Below are 19,426 nucleotides of genomic sequence, written 5' to 3' on the forward strand. Positions count from 1 at the left end.
GCAGCAGCCGAGGGCCCTCCGTGAGCCTGTTGGTGAAGTTGTCCTGCAGTGTCACTAGAGAGGGAGAGCTGGGGCAGGGAGGGCAGGCAGTGAAGCTAGAACCAGGCAGGGCCCAACCCTAGGGGCTCCGTGAATGAGAGGCCAGAGAAACAAGTCAGTTGTTAAAGTGTTTGTCACACAAGCATTAAGACTCCAGTTCAAGCTCCAGCATACACGAAAGGCTGAGTGTGACAGCCTGCACATGTCACCTTCGCTCTGGAGAGGCAGAGGCAGGGGCCTCTGTGGGGCTCTCTGGCCAGACAGCCTAACCTAATTAGCCAGGCTAACCTAACTCAGATCTCAGTGAGAGAATTTGTCTTAAAACACAAGGCAGAAAGCTCCTGAGGAACAACACCTAAGGCCTCTGGCCCTTACACATACATGCACTTGTACATACTTGTACACACACACACACACACACACACACATACATATCAGCACATATGCACACAAAATCCTGGGTTAAATTCTTTCAATGAACCTGGACTATTTCCTTTCAGACTCTACTTCAGGTGCTTTCTTTGCTCTCAGATCTACCTGGCCTAAGTTCCTTCTGAATGTGGGTAGAGACCTTCCAGAATTCAGATTCAGATCCTCTGAGCTTCCACCCTCCTATCTCCCTCCTTTCTTACAAAAAGACAGAAAGAAGTTAGTAAGAAAGAAAGAAAACAAGAAAGAAAGAAAATCACAAAACATGTAAAAGAACAATAATAATTAGATAGATTGGAATGATAAGAAGCCAAAAAGCTCTGTATTAAATTAAGTCACAATTAACAGCAAAATGAACCAAATGCTTTTAAAAAAAAATAAGCTGAAAGTAGCAACAGGGTTAAGAAAAATTAAAGCTCTGAACATAGCCATTGCATTAGTGCTAAATTTTGAAAATGGTAATTCAATTTTATTTACGAGGCAAAATATAATTACATTTAAATTTGAGGGAAGAGAATTTAACTCTTATTAATGACAGAAAGACAGAGTGAGATGCTTTAATGCCAGAAAAATTGTCTGATGTTCATGGATGGAAGAGAAAATTAGATTCGGCGTTGAGCATTCTCCCCTGTTACAAGTCTCATTTGTGTAGCCAGGATTGTTCTCTCTGTGAGAAACGTTACCTTCTCAGCCCAGAAAGCACAGTGCCGACAACCAATTAAACATCAAAAGGAAATGATCAGGCCGGGTTATTTCTGTATAGGTATGTTACAAGACGGGAAACTCAAGGTTAGAATTTCACCAGAGGAACAATATCCATTGAGACTTGACATTTCCCATACCCCTTCCCAGAGCCAGTGACAGCCTAACACTCAAAGTTCAGAATAATAAATATCTAAGAGATTGACATCAGTGCAGAGGAGAAGCGTGTGATGGGGGAGGCAGGGAAGAGGCCACCAGTTGGCTGGGAAGTAACAGAGGTTTAGACAGGCCGAGATGGTCAGTTCCTAGCACTTAATCAAAGACTGGAAAATTGAGCCCAGACAGGCACGCTGCTAAATACTGCCAGAGTTAAAGGTTGATAAAGCAAGAGCTGGCAGCTTTGTAATTTAGCAGAATTTCCCTCGACAGCCCTGGAACATTTTCTATCAGAACTGGAGCCTTTCAGTATGCAAATATAAGCCCTCCTGCAATTGGACTTCAGAGTCAGGCTTCTGTTTGGATGCTCAGGCTGACACTTTGTAGCAAATCTCTAGTCAGCTTCCTGAATCAAACTGCTGGTACGATAACTTGTAATTTAAAAGAAGGGAAAAAAAATCCCTGTTCTTTGAATGGAAATGTTACATTTCACAGAGCCCCTTCCCATATGTGCGTCATGATTTATTCAAACAACTACATAAGCCCTTGGCATGGCAGGCAGTGGTGTTCCCAGGACACTTGGGTTCAAGGAACTTGGGTGATTTGCCCAAAGATCCTTTGGGGAAAGCACGACTCAAAGCCAGGATTGCCTGGGATCAGGACTCACATTTATCCCTTGTGCAACTCTTTCACTGGCAACTACCAAAATTTGTGCTGAAACTGGCAAGGCAAGGCAGGCGCCAGAATCACGAAGTGCCACTGCCAAGAGCCACGTGTCCTGCTTTTGTTTCCTGTAGCCATGATAAAATACCCTGACCAAAGCAACCTGTGGGAGGAAGGTTTATTTTAGCTCCCAGTTCTAGGTCATAATCCATCAGAGCAGGGGAATTTGAAGCAGCTAATCACGTCATATCCACAGGCAAGAACTGCAAGAAAGAACGCATGCCTCCCATGCTCCGTCATTCTCTCCTTAAAAAAAAAAAAAAAAATACAGACTAGGACCAGAGCCCAGGGAACGGTGCCACCCACTTCCATGCTGGGGCTTCTAACGTCAGTTAGTGGAATCAAGACATGTGCACAGACCAGCCTGATCCAGACAATTCCCCATTGCAACCCCTTCCCAGGTGACTCTCATTAAAACACCATTGTGCCACAGAAACTGAGTCCAAGAAAGAGGAAGTATGTGTGTAGCTCTTTTATCTGGGTTCATAGGATCGGCTTCTTGGAGAGAGTCAGAGCTAAAGTGGATGATGGAGGTTGTTGGTTGATCTGACAAAAGTAAAAGCTCCTTGCAGCAGCTCAAGGGAAAGACCAAATATCCCCAGCATATGCAATGGTGGAAGAGACGGGGGTGTTACCTGGTGTGGTGTGGCTTGTCTTGGGTGTTTGTAGCAACAGCAATGCTAGAGGCCGCAAGTGACAAGCAGAAAGCTTGAGCTGTTTGTCATTGGGGATCATGAAGACATTTTAAGCAGAGGTCTGGCATGGGTATCTTTTGTTTTAGAAAGCTCACTCTAGGGATGGGGTAGAGGGAGTGGAGATGCTCAATGGGTAAGAGCACATGCTATGCAAGAAGACCCAAGTTCAAATCCCCAGCACCCATATGAAAAAGCCAGGAATTGCTGCACAGCCCTATATACCCAGCACCATGAGGCGGGGGGCAGAAGCAGGGCTTCCTGGCCACTAGCTTGCCTCAAGGTTCACAGAGAGACCCTGTCTCAAGACACTTAATTCCCTCGTCTGGCTTCACAGGCTCATGCATGAGCACACACTTGCATCTGTACATGTGTCACACATCCATAGGCCACACATATACAAGTGACGGCAGTAAAGTAAATAAATAGAAGTGCTGTGTAGGTCAAGTAGGAAGTCTGCAGTCTCTAGGGGACATCCAGGGAGCAGTATCTAGAAAAAGCAGATTGATGAACCCATGACTAGATGGAGAAAATAAGCCTTTTACAGAAGGAGACCAGGGTTAGAGGGATTGGGAAGATTTATCATCCTCTGTCTCCTCAGTTTACCCCCTTAGGCTCTCTTGGAGGAGTTTGAAGTGAGAGATTTTCTAGCCGTAGCCAAAATATGCATCCCAGTCATGTTCTTTGGCTCCTCTGCTCCCTGGCCTTTTCCTGGTTGTTATCCTGCCAATTCAGACACCATTCAGAGTCCTGTTCTGGGCCAGGTTTGAAGCCCTCTAATCAGGAAGCCAGACACCCTTCAATTAAGATGAATGGGGGGGGGGCTTACTGTTCCTGGCCACAGGCACTTTGTCGGTACTTGAAATCCAAACCCCTGGGAATAGGTGTGGAGCCCCGCTCTGCGCCTGCATCCTGGGTTTCTAGTCTCCGCCTGGCCTGAGAGCTCTCCAAGCTACTTGAAGGAGGTGAAAGGCCATGTGCTTTCCAAGGCTCATTAGCTTTCTGCCTTCTCGGTCCATGGAGCAGAGCCATGACCTGGAGCAGCTCTGGCCAGAGGGTTATGGGAGGAAAGGTAAAAAACACAGGCAGGCAGCTCGAGTTTGGCATCAATATCTAGAGGAGACTAATTACTGTAGGGACATCAGAGGCTCTTTCTCATACCTTCTGCCTCTCCTGGATTCTTCCAGAAACCTGTGCTGAGACAAAACAGCTGTCTGCTCAGCTTGCAAGGCAAGGAAGGAGGGGCTGCCATACTCGGGAAATGATAGTTTGTTGGAAACACAAGGAGATTCTCACTCCTGGGAGAAACATTAACTGTACTCTAATAACCTAGCGTGTGCTGGGCAAGTGGCTGGCTCTGTGCTAGTTTGTGCACATGGGTTCCTGAGAGATAAGTCTGATTTTACATTATCTTCACATCCCAAGCTTCTGGGGACATCGTGTGCCTAGCAGATGCTCGGCATATTTTTGAATTAATTTTAAACTTCTGGTTGAGAGTTGTCATTGTCACCGCCTTATAAAACGGCATAGATAAGGCTCGGAGGTGGGCAGTATTTGTTGCCCATAGGTAGGAAGTGGCGGAACACCGCCCAGCTCCTTAGCTGACTGCTAAGGTCTGTGCTGAGTCAGAGACCTTTGGATAGTTACACAGTGCGCTCTGGCCCATGCCACTGAAATTTGCCAACACAGAGATGTAGCAGGAGACACATTTGCGTGTGACTCACCGGGATATGCAGATGCTAGTCTGTGGTGGCAGGGTCCTCCAGGTAATGCCTGTAGACTGAGGACCCTGAGAAAATGACATACGCGGGGGCGCACTGGAGCCCTGGGAGCCAAGAAGACTGCTTCCAGCCAGGACTAAAGGAAGGGGACGCAGGGGAGCCAGTGTTGGAACTGGAGCATGTTTAGACTTGAGCCTGTGTAGCTGGACCAGAGGAGCCCCACATAGGAAGAACCCTTGCAGAAGCTCAGAGGAGGGGCCACAAAGTATGGTGGCTGTTCTCTTGGAGCCATTTGCATAAATGACTCTACATGATCGATTTTCTGAGGTAGCTGACGAGATTGTGCTCAAGCACATATGTCACCATGTGTGTAAGGCAAAGCACCGTCTTCCTTCTGGCCTTGCCTTCTTGTCTATAGCTCCACTAGATTTCTGAGGTGCCTTCTCGTGCTGTAACCACAAAAGCTGCTCCTCAGAGTCCTCTGCTCTTCCTTGCTTGACTTTACATCCAGTGTAAGGGGAACTCCTGGTGACAACATGCACCCAAAAAGCACCTTCAGCTCTCTCCTGGCCTGCCCTCCTCCTGTTTCTGCCCCTCCCAGGGTCCTCAGCCCTCCTGCTGCCTTTCTTCACCACTCGTAGCTCCCTTGTTTCTGCACCCTGCAATCCCCATGCCCTCCGCAGCCACTCACTGTCTCTGGACACACAGCTGGCTTCTTGCATCGTGAGCATGATGGACAGCCTCTCCCATACCATCCAGCCACAGCTCTCCACACACTCTGAGAGCCCTACTGCTCGGTCCACAGAAGGGCGAGTGCCCACATCTATTAACCAGCACTCCATTTAGCAGAGAGTCTTGCCTCCTGCTCCCCGACGTGCTACACCCTTGCGTAAGTCCTCCCCCGTTATTCTGGGTGCCCCTTTGCCCAGCCTGTGCCCCACGTATCTCTGCGTGTATTCCTGTGATCAACAGAGGAACATCCCACAAAGCTCGTCCCTCCAATTACACTTTGGACTCAGTGCTCACAGACTGTTCAAAGACACCTCAGTGGAATGCCATGTCCTTTTTCTCCTCCGGTTTTCTAATCTCCTTTCGTCTGGCTATTTCCAGTATACGACATGATTGCTTGCTCATAATAACTGTTTACTCTATAAAAGGTGGCAAGAATATGACACACCTTTCTCAGGCTTCATATAACTAGTCTATGAGCCTGAGGTCTTGGTGTCTATATCTCATTTTGAATAATTTTTTTTTTTTTTTTTTGAGAAAGCTGAGGCATAGAGAGATGAAACAACTCGCTTGAATCACATGGTCTGGGTGGGCGGATGCTGACATGTAAAATGGTGAGGTAGCTGGGTAGACAGACAGATGGTCTGATGTTTGGGCAGATGGATAAGGGAAAAAGAAAGGGATTAATCTAATGGGGGTTGGGCTAGAGTGAGGAAGCAGACTTGGTTTCCAGTTTAGCAGTCATGTTGTTTAACTCAAGCAATGGTCTACTAAACAATTTAGACTCACAAAACACTGTCAGATTGCGTCAGGGGCCTTATCTCAACCTGATCCCAGTTGATAGACCAAGAAAGGTAGGCTAGACAGTCATCTTTCCTTCTAGTCAATATACCAGTGAGCAAAGAACTTCATCCTCCCAACTTGTTCAGGGAGGATGTGTGTGACCATCAATAACTCAGGAACACTGAGACATTCTGTCCCTTTCCCATTTAGACTCACATGCTGGCTAGCGCAGCTTGGACATCTGCCAAGACTTCCAAGACAAGTAACTAAACAGAAAATGCTATCACAAAACATTTTAAACTATTAAGCCCTCTATTGATACTTCTAAGGTCATTCTCAAAACCTCAGGTCCTAAGCAAAATAGAACCATTTTTCTTATTACCCATCTCATTGCTTAACACAGACATACTGAAGACTTCCTGGAGGCCACACAGGGCACACTCTGTTTCCACACACGAGGAATTTCAAAACCACTTTCGTCTTATTTTTCTTCTTCAATGGGAGTGCTCAGGCATTTGGGTAGGGAGCCTTCTCTACCCGCAGTTTGTGTCAGTCTGCATCTTTCCAGGTAGATGATACGCCATGAGGAAATTATGCATAAATCTATCCCATTAGGGTAAAGACACAGCCTCACCTTCCAGCTCTTTTAATGAACGGGATTGCAAAGTAAGTCCAGACAAATTAAAACGCAACTGTGATAGGTCCCAGGCTTCAGCTTGGCTTGTGTGAAGATTAGTGTTTAATGAGAGGAGCCTGGGGCATTTCCCTGATGTGTACACTTTGGGGCATAATTAGCAGTAACCAACTCTTACATCTTTTCTTAGCCTTTTCACCTCTTCCTCAAGGGTCCACTTCCTTCCACGCCACGGAGGTAGAGGGTCCAGTTCAGGTGGTGGCATGTAGGAAGCTGGATCTGCAACTGTATGGACTGAGATGTTTAACAATTACAGAGTTCACAAAGATTGGAGAGCTTATCTACCTAGAATATTGAGCCTCTGTTTGAATGTATTTGATGGTAACTTTTGAATACCATGTCCCTGAGATGGGATTGAGTTGACAGACATATATCTCCTCCAGGAAGCACTTTTTAGATCTCTCTATTTGATAAATCTTTACGGAAAAGCCAAACTATGTCATACTTGTGCCAGTGTCAGGGAGCCAAGATGGATAAAAGCTAGACCCTTCCATTCTTTTGGACACTGCTCCTGTGCAGCTTGGTACCATGCTGATACCAATTTTGTCCCAGGTCTCCATCAGTCAGTCCTGCTCACAGCAGTTTGTGTCTGAGCTTCTCGTGTGAACCATTTTCTTCAGTTCTCCAGTTCTTGCTGTCGTGCGGGCATTGTCAATACTCTCCCCATTTCAGAAGTACAGAACTGTGGCTGAGTAAGGTTAAGGAATTTTCCCAAGGGCCCCCAGCTGGGAAGTTTGGTTAATCACATCCAAAGCCAAGTCTACCCTATTGATGGTGTGATTTCTTCCAGACCCTGGGGCCTTCCACATTCAGGCAGAAAGTTCTGGTTCTGATCACAAAAGTCAAACAGCCATTACCACATGTTCTCTTACATTAGGTGTGAAACAAACACCAGCATTCACACTGATCTTTTGACTCAGCTACATTGGCCATATCTTGTTTCCTTTTTAATTAGGAGCTAAATAAAAAACACATAGGAATTTTGTCATGTTCTGACTGTACCAGCCATAGACTCTATGCTAGGGTCCTCACTTTGGGGCATGCCAACTCTTCTAACCCAATGGACTTAGGTTACATCCATCTGTGGTGCCGGAATACAGCTCCCAGGGGATAAAAAAGCAGGGTTCGTCCGGTTTAGATCTTCAAGCTCACTGTCAGCTTTGCACTTAGGAAATTGCCCAGGCACGAGTGAGTCCCGGAACACTCTTTAAAGTGGCTGATACCAGCACCACCCCGCCCCCATTTAGAAAAAAGAAACCTGAGATTTAGAGAGGATCTGTGACCCACTTTCATAGAAGACCGTTTCTGTTATGTAAATGGCATATGAGCCGTCAAAGCACATTCTAGAGCATTGTCCTGTTTGGTTCTCACCAAGCACTCTGTGAAGCTTTATCTGCTTTAATGTCAAGGCAGAATCTGAGAAGGAAAAATAAAACAGTTCCTTTTATTTCAAGGGCAAAAATAATAAATCAAAGTATTGAGGGGAAAAAAATAGGGACTACAATCTGACACCAAATGGTAAAGTGGCGTTTCAGGTTTTCTACTCCCATCATGCATTGAGGGTTCGTTCCACTCAGTCAAACAGGCTTTTCTGTGTTACCATCAGTTAGCACCCCATAAACATCAAGGTTGCCTGGGTTGGGCCCCTTCCATTAAAATGTGCAGGAGCTCACAACCCAGCTTGTAAAGGGCCCGTGGAGGGGGGACCCAGCCACCAGGCAGCTTTGGATGATAGGACATGTCCAGCATAAGCCAGCAAGGAAGTGTAGCCCTTAGATGGCCAGGTCAGACGGCACGCAGAGAACAAAATGCAGCATCCTCCTGGGAGCTCTGCTTGGAACACCCCATTTCCTGTCACGGACACCCAGGATTGGACTTGGATGTAACAAGAAAGAAACACGGTGGCCAGAAGTGGGTCAGAGGGATCTGCTGAATCTTTGAGGAAACTCCCCTGGGTACGTGTCTCGCTGGGTCTGAGGCTTCCCTTAAAGAAACGCCTGTTGTGCAGGACTCCATTGTTGCAAGGATGCCAAAGCAAGGCAAATGCCACAGCTTATCAAGCACCTTAGACTCCGCAGCTCTCAGAAACCACATCTCTAAGGACAGTGACAAGGTGTTCTTACAACGTGGTTGTCAGAATTAGTGAGAAACCGTATGTGAAGCGTGCTTCAGAAGGTGTAAAACGTAATAGAAGTGTTAAATCAAGAATATCTTTCCCCCACATTACCTCATTTGATCTAATACCAGGCCCGTGAGAGTAGTGAAGTGAGAATTATCACCCCTATTTTACAGAAATGCAAAGTGAGGCTCAATGGATTGTATAATGTGGTGCGATTTATTCAGTCAGTAAATGGCAAAGCCATGGGTAAATCCTGGGTCTTTCTCCTCCTTAGGTCCATGGTTTTAATCCATCATACGTAAGCAAAGACATGCAGACATTAATAATGATTGCATATGAATACATACATATTTATATACAGCTGCATATGCTATATGTATATATTGAATAATCTTTAGAATGCCAATATCAGTTTGTGTTTTATATGGACCACGCTCTCTTTGGGGCAGAACCATATCTTATTGGCCTGTGTTTTTCCAGCACTAGGCAACAGGGCTCAGGGTAGGCGTGCGTGGGAAGTCACTGCTGTGAATCAGTGGGAATCCACTGATTCCTAGGTCATTCACCTCTGGAGTGGGGCCTTCAGCACCCCCACCATGCAGAAGAAGGAAAGGAAGCTCAGAGCAGGTCACCAGGCCGGCATGCCTGACGTCTGCAGTCAGCACTGCTTCCAGACTAATCAATAAAGCTCCAAAGTGAAGCCCATGTTCTGTGCTCATAGCTTTTGCACCCGGAGATTTGATCAACTGAAACCTAGAAACAAAAGTTGGATCTATACGGAATACAGATGTTGCCATCATTCCCTAAACAATACAGCAAACAACCATAAACAGGGTTGCTTGGGCATGACCCTAAGTTAGTGGTGATTTAAGTATAGAGGTTAAATGAGCACATTCTGCTCTTTTATATAAGGAACTTGAGTATCTGTGGGTTTTGGTATTCCAGAATGGTTCTGGGACCAATCTCCTTTGATACCAAAGATGACTGTACCTCAAGCTAAGACCTGAAGGTACATAATGCAAGTGGAGGGCATAGCCTGCCTTTTCTGCTCTGGGCTCTTCCACCCCCTTCTCCCCACCCCCCACCCCCACCTCCGCCCCATGCCCTGTTGCTTAAAACCCCACAGCTTTGGCCCAAGCTGCTGCATAGTCTCCAGGTTCACACCTCAGTGAACAGAAGTGCTGTTTGCTGTTTACTTTCACCCCATCAATTGCCACTTGGAAAAAAAGTGCTGGGCAAACCCAAACAATTGCCAAGTTATTCTTCTGTGTCAGAGTGCTCAGCCAGCCCCCAGTGGCACCAGGAGGTCACTGCCCTTTTGAGTGTGTGTAAATAGATGGAGGTTCAGAGATGCGACCCTACCCAGGACCCACAGGGGTGTGGGACCTGAAGATTGTTACTCTTTGTCTTTAGGAAAGTGTAAGATGTTGTCTGAGGGAAATGCCACCCTGGAGAGCAGCTGGCTGTGTGGCATGGAGCTCCACAGTCCCATCTTGTAGGGATGCTAGACAGACAGGCTCACTGGACAGTCAGCCAGGCTAAGTGGCGTGTGCATCAACCTTCCGCCCTCAGGCCTGTCACACAGGGCGTCTTGATCTGTCTGTCATTTAACAAGCATCCATTTGGGCACAGAGGTGAGGAGGAAGGAGATGCAGCCCGAGGCTGCTGCTGATCTGAGAGTAACACAGGGAATCACTTTCAAGTGTATGGGCTGGGAAGAAGCAAGAGGGCAACCACAGTGGATTACAGGCCGCTTCTTAGAGGAGAGACCTTGAGCCACGCCTTGTACCTGCTGGTTGTACTGTGTACCATGGAGGGTCTTGTGGCACAGAATCTGTTGGAGCGCAAAGGGACTTGACATCATCAGGTTTCCCCAGCAGTACATGAGGGAGTTGACACCCAGGGCGAGGAACTAAGTGATCCTAGGGTCCCAAGGCCAGTGGCTGAACAGGCAAGGACTCCACAAACCTCTTCCAACGCCCATTCAGAAGTGAGCTGCCCTGACCAGCTGGCCTGACCTAGCCTCTGTGCCCTGTCCTTCCCTGGGCACTCACGGCGGTGCCCGGTTCTATCATTCTCTACATGTGCCACCTAAGACAGGATCCCTCCCTAAGCCTGCTGGACCAGGCTGGCTGGCCGAGGGACTCGGGCCGCAGGCACTTGCATCCAGCTTTTATGTGGGTATACAGGGGCTACAAGCCGAGAGCCCCAGGCGTCTTCAGTTAAGCACGCCTGCCCACCCCTCTTTCTCTCCTTTTGTAAAAGTACCTAGAACATTAACAACCTCTAGACCAACAGCGCCTCTTCCGAGGGAGAAATGGGTGAAGACAGCCTGACGCAGGTGCCACTCAACCCTACTGCAGAGAAATTTAAACTGTTGGGATTTCCACACACACTGGAAGACTGTTGGGCCAATGAGTCAGTCAAGTCTAGGCCTCCATCGGCCTAGAAGAAGATCCTGGGGTGTGTGTGCTATACAAATTTCCTGAAAAGCAGTTGCAGCTTAGAAACCTTTTGGTCTCAGCTTTCAGTAAGCATGAAGCAGCTGCTGGCTTGGAGCCCAGGGGACTTGTGAATCGGGCCCTGTGTGCTTTGCGCCCACACAGACCAGCCTTTGTGAAGGACAAGGCGGCCCCACTCTGGCCATGAAGTGTCCTCCTCCCCCAGCTGTTTACTTTGGAACTGAAAGCTCATTTAGATGGTGCTTGGAGTTGGGGACCAGGCATCAATCTGAAGAGCAGAGAATAAGCCAGCATCATAGGACAAACCGTAGATCTGGAGCAACCCTGAAAATCCATGAGTGGATCAGACACCCCCAGCCTCCATCACCCCCCACCCTGTCTCCCACTCTCTCCCTCCCTCTCTCCCTGCTTCCACTGGAGTCAAGGCTGTAAGGAAACTCTTTCATGGGGTCCTCGCCAGGCCCACAAGCACTTCATTTGGCGACAGGGACTCATCCTCACTTTGTTTTCACACATAGCTGGTTTTTAATTAAATTTGACTTTTTCTCACATCTGTTCAGAAGGCCGGTCCCCTTTGGAAGTGGCAAAACACAAAAGCGAGGACAGACTGGCAATAGGGAAAAGCAAACAGAGCGGAGCCACTCAATCCCCCTGTTCTGGTGAGGAAGCTAGGACTGGCAGGCTTCTTCCGTAGGATCGTTCTTCGAGGTCACTGTCTATGGAGATCCCTCTGCCAGGCCCCTGGAATCCCCGCCACTCACAGAGCCTAACTGGGTGGCCAAGTGTGACCCTTGTTCCCAGCAACAGCCGGCTCAATAAGTGTGTGTTCTCTCCCCTCCCACCCCTGCCCCTTCGCCCTTCTTTCTTGCCCACAGAGATCTGCGCTGCTGACTGCGGTGGCCACGGCGTCTGCGTAGGGGGCACCTGCCGCTGTGAGGATGGCTGGATGGGGGCCGCGTGCGACCAGCGGGCCTGCCACCCGCGCTGCGCAGAACATGGGACCTGCCGGGATGGCAAGTGCGAATGCAGCCCCGGCTGGAATGGCGAGCACTGCACCATCGGTATGGCGCATGTCCCGGGGCATTTTGATTGCTCTGCAAGACACCTCAGGCCCAGCCTGGCCCTCCATTGCATGTGGATGGATGCCAAAAGTCCTTTCATCTGATGACATTATGACTGGCTTTTCCTAGACATCAGTTGGGTTTAAATGCACCATCTGTCATTTTCAACACACGTCTCCCCAGCTTGCATTCCCCATGTGGCATCGAGCTGCTGAGCAGGTCTTGCTGTTTTGCCTTCCTGAGCTGAATGCAATGCTGCTCTTTGCCCAGAGATGAATCAAATGGCAGCTATGGGCGAGTGCCATCTCCTCTCCGAATTTGTTTCCTAACCTATAGGAGGGGGAGAATAATGAAAGTAAAGAGCTTGGCGCTTGGTGGCACACGGTGGAATGCTCCAAATATGTAGCTATCATTAGCAATTTCATTCTATGGCTGTGTGGCTCCTAGTGGTAGCAGAGCCTCCTGAAGAGGCCTCTAATCCTGGCAAAAGCTCTCCTGCAGGGCCCGTAGGCCACATCTGCATTCCTCTTTCCCCTGCCCCAGGCTTCCATCCTGTCTGCATCTGTCTCCTGTCTCCTCTCTGGGGGCTGCTCCACACCAGCCCCTGCTGAAGCAGCACTGTCGGCAGCTTTAAAAACAAGCTGATCACTTCTTCCCGTCTCTCTGCCTTTCCTGCTGGCTTTGTTGATTTTAAACACAGCCAGACGTTTCGCTTGGTTTATTATCCTGGAATGAACACTCACCAAAAGCTCTTTATTGAATCAACTGCTTTGTGTACGCGTTTTAACTTCTTCCCTTTCCTCTTTTTCTTTCTTTCTTTTTTTTTTTAAGAAAGGGTTTGCAATCAGATGGTAAGCACATGGCTTTTATAAGGCAGGATTCCAGGTGCCTCTCAGCTCAGAAAGTGACCTCTTGGGTCTCATAGAAATGGCAAGAAAAGCCCTAGCTTTTGAGAGACAAAGGAGTTTTAAGCAAATGGTGCTACTTTGCTACTTACTCTGTATCCATTCTTTCTGTTGCCATTACTCCACATCCTTGGTCCCCCACAACATCACTGAGTTAATAAACAGCTATGGCACATGTTATATTTATTAACAAGAATGGCTTCTAATTTTTGAGTATTTATGATGTGACAAGCACTGTGCCCAAGGCCTTAACTGCCTTATTTTACACTTCTAACAATGGGAAGTGGTGTGGATTCTCTCTTTCTCAGAGACCCAAGAGAAAAAAAGGCCACATAACTTTTATAAAACAAGAGCTGGAAGCTTGATTTTTCTCCTTCCCAGCTGTTTGCCCTACAGTCCGTACAGGCAGTGCCCAGGTGTCCACTAGACATTCAGCTCAGGTCTGGCCCAGAGGATGGGCAGTGTTTTTTAGTAGGGCTTGGAGTCCCTCCACTTTACCCCACAGATCCCCTTTATTGCTTGATACAGCTGTGAGGGACACAGCATGCTGTGCCATTCCATCTCACTGTATGCTGCTTGACAGCTTCTCCATGACAGTGTCATCCTAGGTCTTGGAAATCTCGTAGGGAAAAGAAAGGCTGGTTGTCTGAAGGGCCTCTGCTTCTCTCTCTCTCCTTTACTCTGAGGAAACTAACCTTTCAGCCTCTTAACCCGGAAGTCTGTTTCCACGTAAAGAAAGAATCATGTGCCAAAGAAATGGCTCACTTAGTAATGTGCTTGCCTCACAAGCTGTAGGGGCCGAGTTCAGTCCCCAGAACCCATGTCAAAGCCAGGTGTGGTGGCCCATGCTCAGGAGTGGTGGAGGCATGAGGATCTCCGCAGTGCAGTGGCTAAGCAGTGTAACCTACCTAGTGAGCTCCAGGCCAGTGAGAAAGGCCCTGTCTCAAATGGTGTTCCCAAGGATGACACCATAGGTCACCACCTATGACCTCCATGACGCGCATGACAGTTCACCTGCCTCTGCCTCCTGAGTGCTGGGATTAAAGGTGTGAGCCACGGCGCCCTGCACACACACACACACACACACACACACACACACACACACATTTTTAAAGAAACTAACAGTATGAACGAACAGAAGGAGAACATATTTTGTTCTCCTTCCCTTGCTTATGGAGTTTTGAGCTTGCTTTACCAAATTCCAAAAAGTGCCTGCCTTTTATAAGAGAAGGCTTCTCACCTAAGTCAAATGACAGGATGGAGGAAAATTCTCTCTCGGTTTCACGGCAGAGGATTTATGTTGGGGCTTATGGGCAGGCCAGCTCTATCTGCAGTAGCTCTCCACCAGGCTGGCTTTAAGAAGGTCCCATTTATTTCAGCATCAAGAACCCCTACCTTGCTTTTTACCTCTCCTCCCTGCCTTGTTGTCTCTCTTTAAGAACAGGTTCTTCTCTGGTTGCAGATAGTTTTCCCCTCTAGGTAAGAAATACATCAAGGTGAACGTGAGTAGCAGAAGAGGAAGGTTGACAGGCATGAATATCAAAAAAAAAAAAAAAAAAAAAAAGGACAAATGTTCTAGGACACAGCACAGGTCATGGGCTAGTCACAGTGCTTCAGATGAAAGGACCCTGGGCTTGGATCCTATTCCCTCATTGTGTGATGAGCATTTTCCTTGTCCTTGTGTAATCTCCCTGCATGGCTCCCTTCTCTTTTTGGGTCTCTGCTGTGGCCAGCTGCATCCCTGTGAAACCCAACACCCTTGGGCTGCAGGTACATGTCAGCAACCTTGTAGGATAGAAGGAGATGGGGGTTCAAGTTAGAGAGACAGTGATAGGTGCCCCCTTCCCTTGTTGAAGTGGTAAGAAGATATCCTTTTTAAAATCCCTCCACATGAGCACTGTGGTGGTGGTGGCGGCCATGAAAACTTTGAGGTGTGAAGCATTCAGGGTTTTCTTGTCACCGGTTCACTGTGCCAGAATGGGTCATTAGCCTGCAGCTAGTTCCTACCTGCAACCCAGTTCTCCCAACCCAGAGAAGAAGCTTGACCCTGATTCAGGACCTCCACCCAGTGGAGGGTCTGTTTATTTACACACTGCTGCCCTCCATAAACAGGAAGGGATGACTTTTCCTTGCAGCAGGAAGGAAGGAAGCACTTAAAGACCCAGACAGCTCTGGTCTCCTCAAGCCAAGTCCAGCAGAAGGTCGCTTTTACCCAGGTGACACCTCCCAAAGCAGATTATCACAGTAGACATGACTTTAGAGAATTTGCCCCACTGATCTTTCAAGGAAGCTGCTTGCTTTTCCCAAAGGTTGGTTTTTGTGAACAAGAGGGGATGTGTCAACAGCATCTTAATGACAGTATTTTTTTCATTATTGTAACACTGCCCCACTCGGAGCCCCTCCCACCTCCCACGCCTTCTGTGAGGAATCACCAGAGGATAGGTCTCCGGTGCGTGCCAGGGGAAAACCACGTGATTGCTTGGGGCAGTTTCTCTCTCGGCGAATCACAGAACGTGCAGTGATGACAGAATTTCAGCCCTCTCCTCCACTGTCCGTAGAATAGCATACCCATCATCCCAGAAGTTCAACTGGAATCCCCCCCAAAAGAAGACGGTTCTTCTATTTCCTTTTGGGCTCCCAATACTAATGCTTTCATTTGCATATGTTGTCCTCCTTTGCATATATGGCACTCATTTGCATATGGGGAGCTATGTTTTTCTAGTCTAGAAGCTAAGGTAAGATGAATTGACTTGGTCCTATTCCTCAAGTATATGGTTCGTGCACAAAGTGTCTGTTCCAGGAATGTTATGGATCCTGTAAGTCCAAGGCTTGACCTCCAATTTCTTTAGAAAAGCTGAAAATCACTGTTAAATTTAAGAAGGTGTTTAATTTTTTTCCCTGTCTTTGAGAACACTAACATTTTGGATCAATTTTATGGTGATTATTTTATTCACCTCAGTGCCTCTCATCTATGAAGCCTCAAAACACGTGTGGGAAATGCCAGCCTCTGATTTCATTTATAAAATCCAACCTTGACCCCAAAGCTGTGATTGTGGGAGATGCCAGACATTCAGAATTATTTACTGAGCTTCAGGAGAGCTGTCCAATCACATAAATCCTGATTCCTAAACAAAAGCCTCTTCAGGGAGTAAAGATCAAAATAGCACCCTGATGATGCAATCACTTGGTGAGCAAAACCAGACTTCATGATGAAGAGGAATTTTAAAGAAAACCACAGAATCTTCTGAAGCGCCTTGTCCACTTTTGAATGGTAGATAGCTCTCAGGTTTCACTTTGTAATCAGATTGTCCTTCACCAAGGGCTCAGAAGTCCCTCAGGGGTGTCAGCAGCTGGGGGATGACCCTAGCGCTATCTGTCCTCTAAAGCTCTCACAACAGGACCTGAGGCCAGACAGGACAGGGAGAGAGAGGGACATTGCACGTGTGATCCACCCAGAGCTGTCAAAGTGTGAGCGATCACTGGTGTCTCTGGGAGATTTCAGCACGTGGGGGAAGGGTGGGGAAGCAGAAGAAAATAAATGAGGTTTGTGGAGTCATCTCATGGAGAGAACCACTGACCCGTTCATCCACCACTTCCTGCCTTCAGAAAAAAAAAAAAAAGAGCATGAATTTGCTGGATCTTAACAAGAACATCACAGTGGTAGTTAGCATCTGCCTGGAAGTAGTTGAGGTGACCATAGCCTCAATACCACCACCTGCTGTGACAATTTCTACTTCATCTATCACATGAACTAGTGATGCACCTATTAATTGTCAACACAAGACTCCTGGGGAGTAAGAAGAGGCCCCAGTATTACTGGGGGTTGTTTTTGATGGAAACCCCTGTGGGTCCAGGCAAGTGAAAAACAAAAAACAAAAGAAAAAAAAAAAAAAACATATCTTCCCATTAGTGGTCCCAGAAATGCCAGAGACCTAAAACCACCACCAGGACCTACTATCAGTGGGTCAGTTTCTCCATCTTCTCAGTGACAGAGAGATAACAAGAGCACAAGAGACATTGTGCAGCATCAAGCAAGTGACTGCAGCCTCTGAGGGAAGATGCCACTGCTGCCACAGCCTTCATCCTGAGACCCTGGACGGAAAGACATGGAGATCCCGTGAACTCTCGGACCACGTTCCATACCACAAACTTACAGGCTTGCCATTATCTTCTTTACACACCTTAATATTATGTACTTCAAATGGTGTTCTAGAGCATTCATGTCAAGTTCAAGCAGTAACAGAGTGAGCATCTGCATTTGTCTCTTATAAGTAAACAGTATTGGACTTCAAAACCCCAGAGGTCACTTCTGTTTTCAATAGCCCACGATAAGGAAGTCCTGTTCCGTTCCCAGAGAACTCTCGGAGTTGGCAGTGACTGGTGTATCAGCTTTTCCATTCAGTGTGATTTGCGGTGTCCTTGAAGCAAGTGAACCCATTTTGATTTGTGGACTCAAGATTTGAATTTTTAAATGGCGCACTTATCTCCTGAAAACCCACACTATGAATACAGCCTGAGCTACCTCAGTCACTCCTGCTGGCTTCTGTTCCCACCTGTGGTCTGGAGATAGTAGCAAGCATTTTAAAAAGGCATTCAAGTATTTGTACTTAACAGAGATCTGTATTACTATACAGTCTTTGAAAATGAAATGGCATTCAAAGAAGAGTCTCAGAAGTGAGCCCCGGCTTTCGGAAGCTTATCCCGTGGAGTGTGTCTAATCTTCAGTAGCCAATAACTGAGTCTGGAGACAATCAAGAATGTTCTCTGTTCAGAAAACCCCCTTGAAGCTTGATCCTCACAGTGGTCATGTGGGTCCATGATGGGGCCTCATCTACCCTGGCCATCTTTGGAATGGAAATCACAGCTGTGCCACACATTCTGTCACAGAGTTTAGAGTTGTTAGAAGCATGTATGGTTAGGATCCTCCTCATATTTAAAAGCTAAGAAAGCCACCAGAGCCGGGGCATCCTATGTGCCCTTGCTCTCTGATGGCAGAACTCTGGGACACCATGCAAGGTGACGTCTACAATACTTGAGACTACTTTGCAAATTTAGATGAACAAGTTCATGCACAACTAAAGACACAAATGAGCCAAGAACCGGTGAAATTCCTCTCTTGGCCTGAGACCTCCTGGCTGTTTTTAAGATGGGCTCTCCCCATACTTCATTTTTTCATCTGGGTGGTCCCTATGTTTGCCATTTCATGGCTTTGTGTATTCACTCCTGCTTAAAAGCCATTCTCCTTCACAGTGCCGCCTTATATCCTACCGCTGAACAGGCCCCACAGCACCTCTAATAGACAGAAGTATACCCACCTTGTCAAATCACCTGTTCCAAATTTTTCACATGGATATGCAGCTTTCTGCTCCATATTTCATCACAACAGCTACTGCACTGATGCATGAACTAAGAACAGAGGCTCATCTACCAGTATTTTGTTGTAAAGAGATAGATAGGTAGGTAGGTAGATAGATAGATAGATAGATAGATAGATAGATAGATAGATAGATAGATAGACAGATAGCAATAGTACCTATCTATCTTTTTTATGAAGTGAGGAAAATTGTTCTTACAGTTTATACAATCATATGGCTTCCAGATAAAGCCTCTCTAATATAGTTCAGTCCTGTCTCCGGGACTTTTGAGTCTCATGGGAAATCAAGCTGAGGACAGCGCACAGCCTAGCTGGAAGCATCTGTTGCTTCAGGCGACTACCCCTCTGCCTGCCCTGTGTGAGAACACAAGAAGAAGAGGCATAGAGGAGCTGGAAATGGAAGCCTCTTCTGTCATGCAGATGAGGAGGGTGGAACGCATTTTGCTGTGGGCTGGGACTGAAGAGAGCAGGCCTGTACTGAGCATCCAGACCCACAGTTCAGGTGCGCACCCTGGGTTTGTGGATCAGAGCATCAGCACGTAGATGTAGCCTCATGATAGGCCAGACCTTAAATTCCCATTTAATTCAAATAGCCCCTCCACTGGAAAACCAAGCGTGCATCATCCCGTCTTTTGAGTTATGAAGGGGCCAGGTCTCCCCTTCCTTTTCCTACTTTTCACGGTGACCTCCATCGCCCTGTGCCTCACATCCTTCGTAAGATGCACGAAGCAGAGGTGCATCTTGCTGGGCACACCCAACATTCTGCATGTGAGTCTGTGTAGACATGTATGTTTCCAGGCGATCTTAAAATGCCAGATAGACAAGCTAGCAGCGTCT

General features: G+C 47.3%; 1 protein-coding gene across 1 annotated transcript in view; it reads left to right on the plus strand.

Annotated features, from left to right (window-relative positions):
- Positions 1 to 19,426, plus strand: part of Tenm4 (teneurin transmembrane protein 4) — a 388,185-nt gene that overhangs the window by 262,475 nt on the left and 106,284 nt on the right. Inside the window, 1 exon segment of the mRNA XM_060367590.1 lies at positions 12,125 to 12,310. Coding sequence (XP_060223573.1) covers positions 12,125 to 12,310 — 186 coding nt within the window.

This window comes from Meriones unguiculatus, chromosome 14 (genome assembly GCF_030254825.1).
Source record: "Meriones unguiculatus strain TT.TT164.6M chromosome 14, Bangor_MerUng_6.1, whole genome shotgun sequence".
Classification (NCBI taxonomy): domain Eukaryota; kingdom Metazoa; phylum Chordata; class Mammalia; order Rodentia; family Muridae; genus Meriones; species Meriones unguiculatus.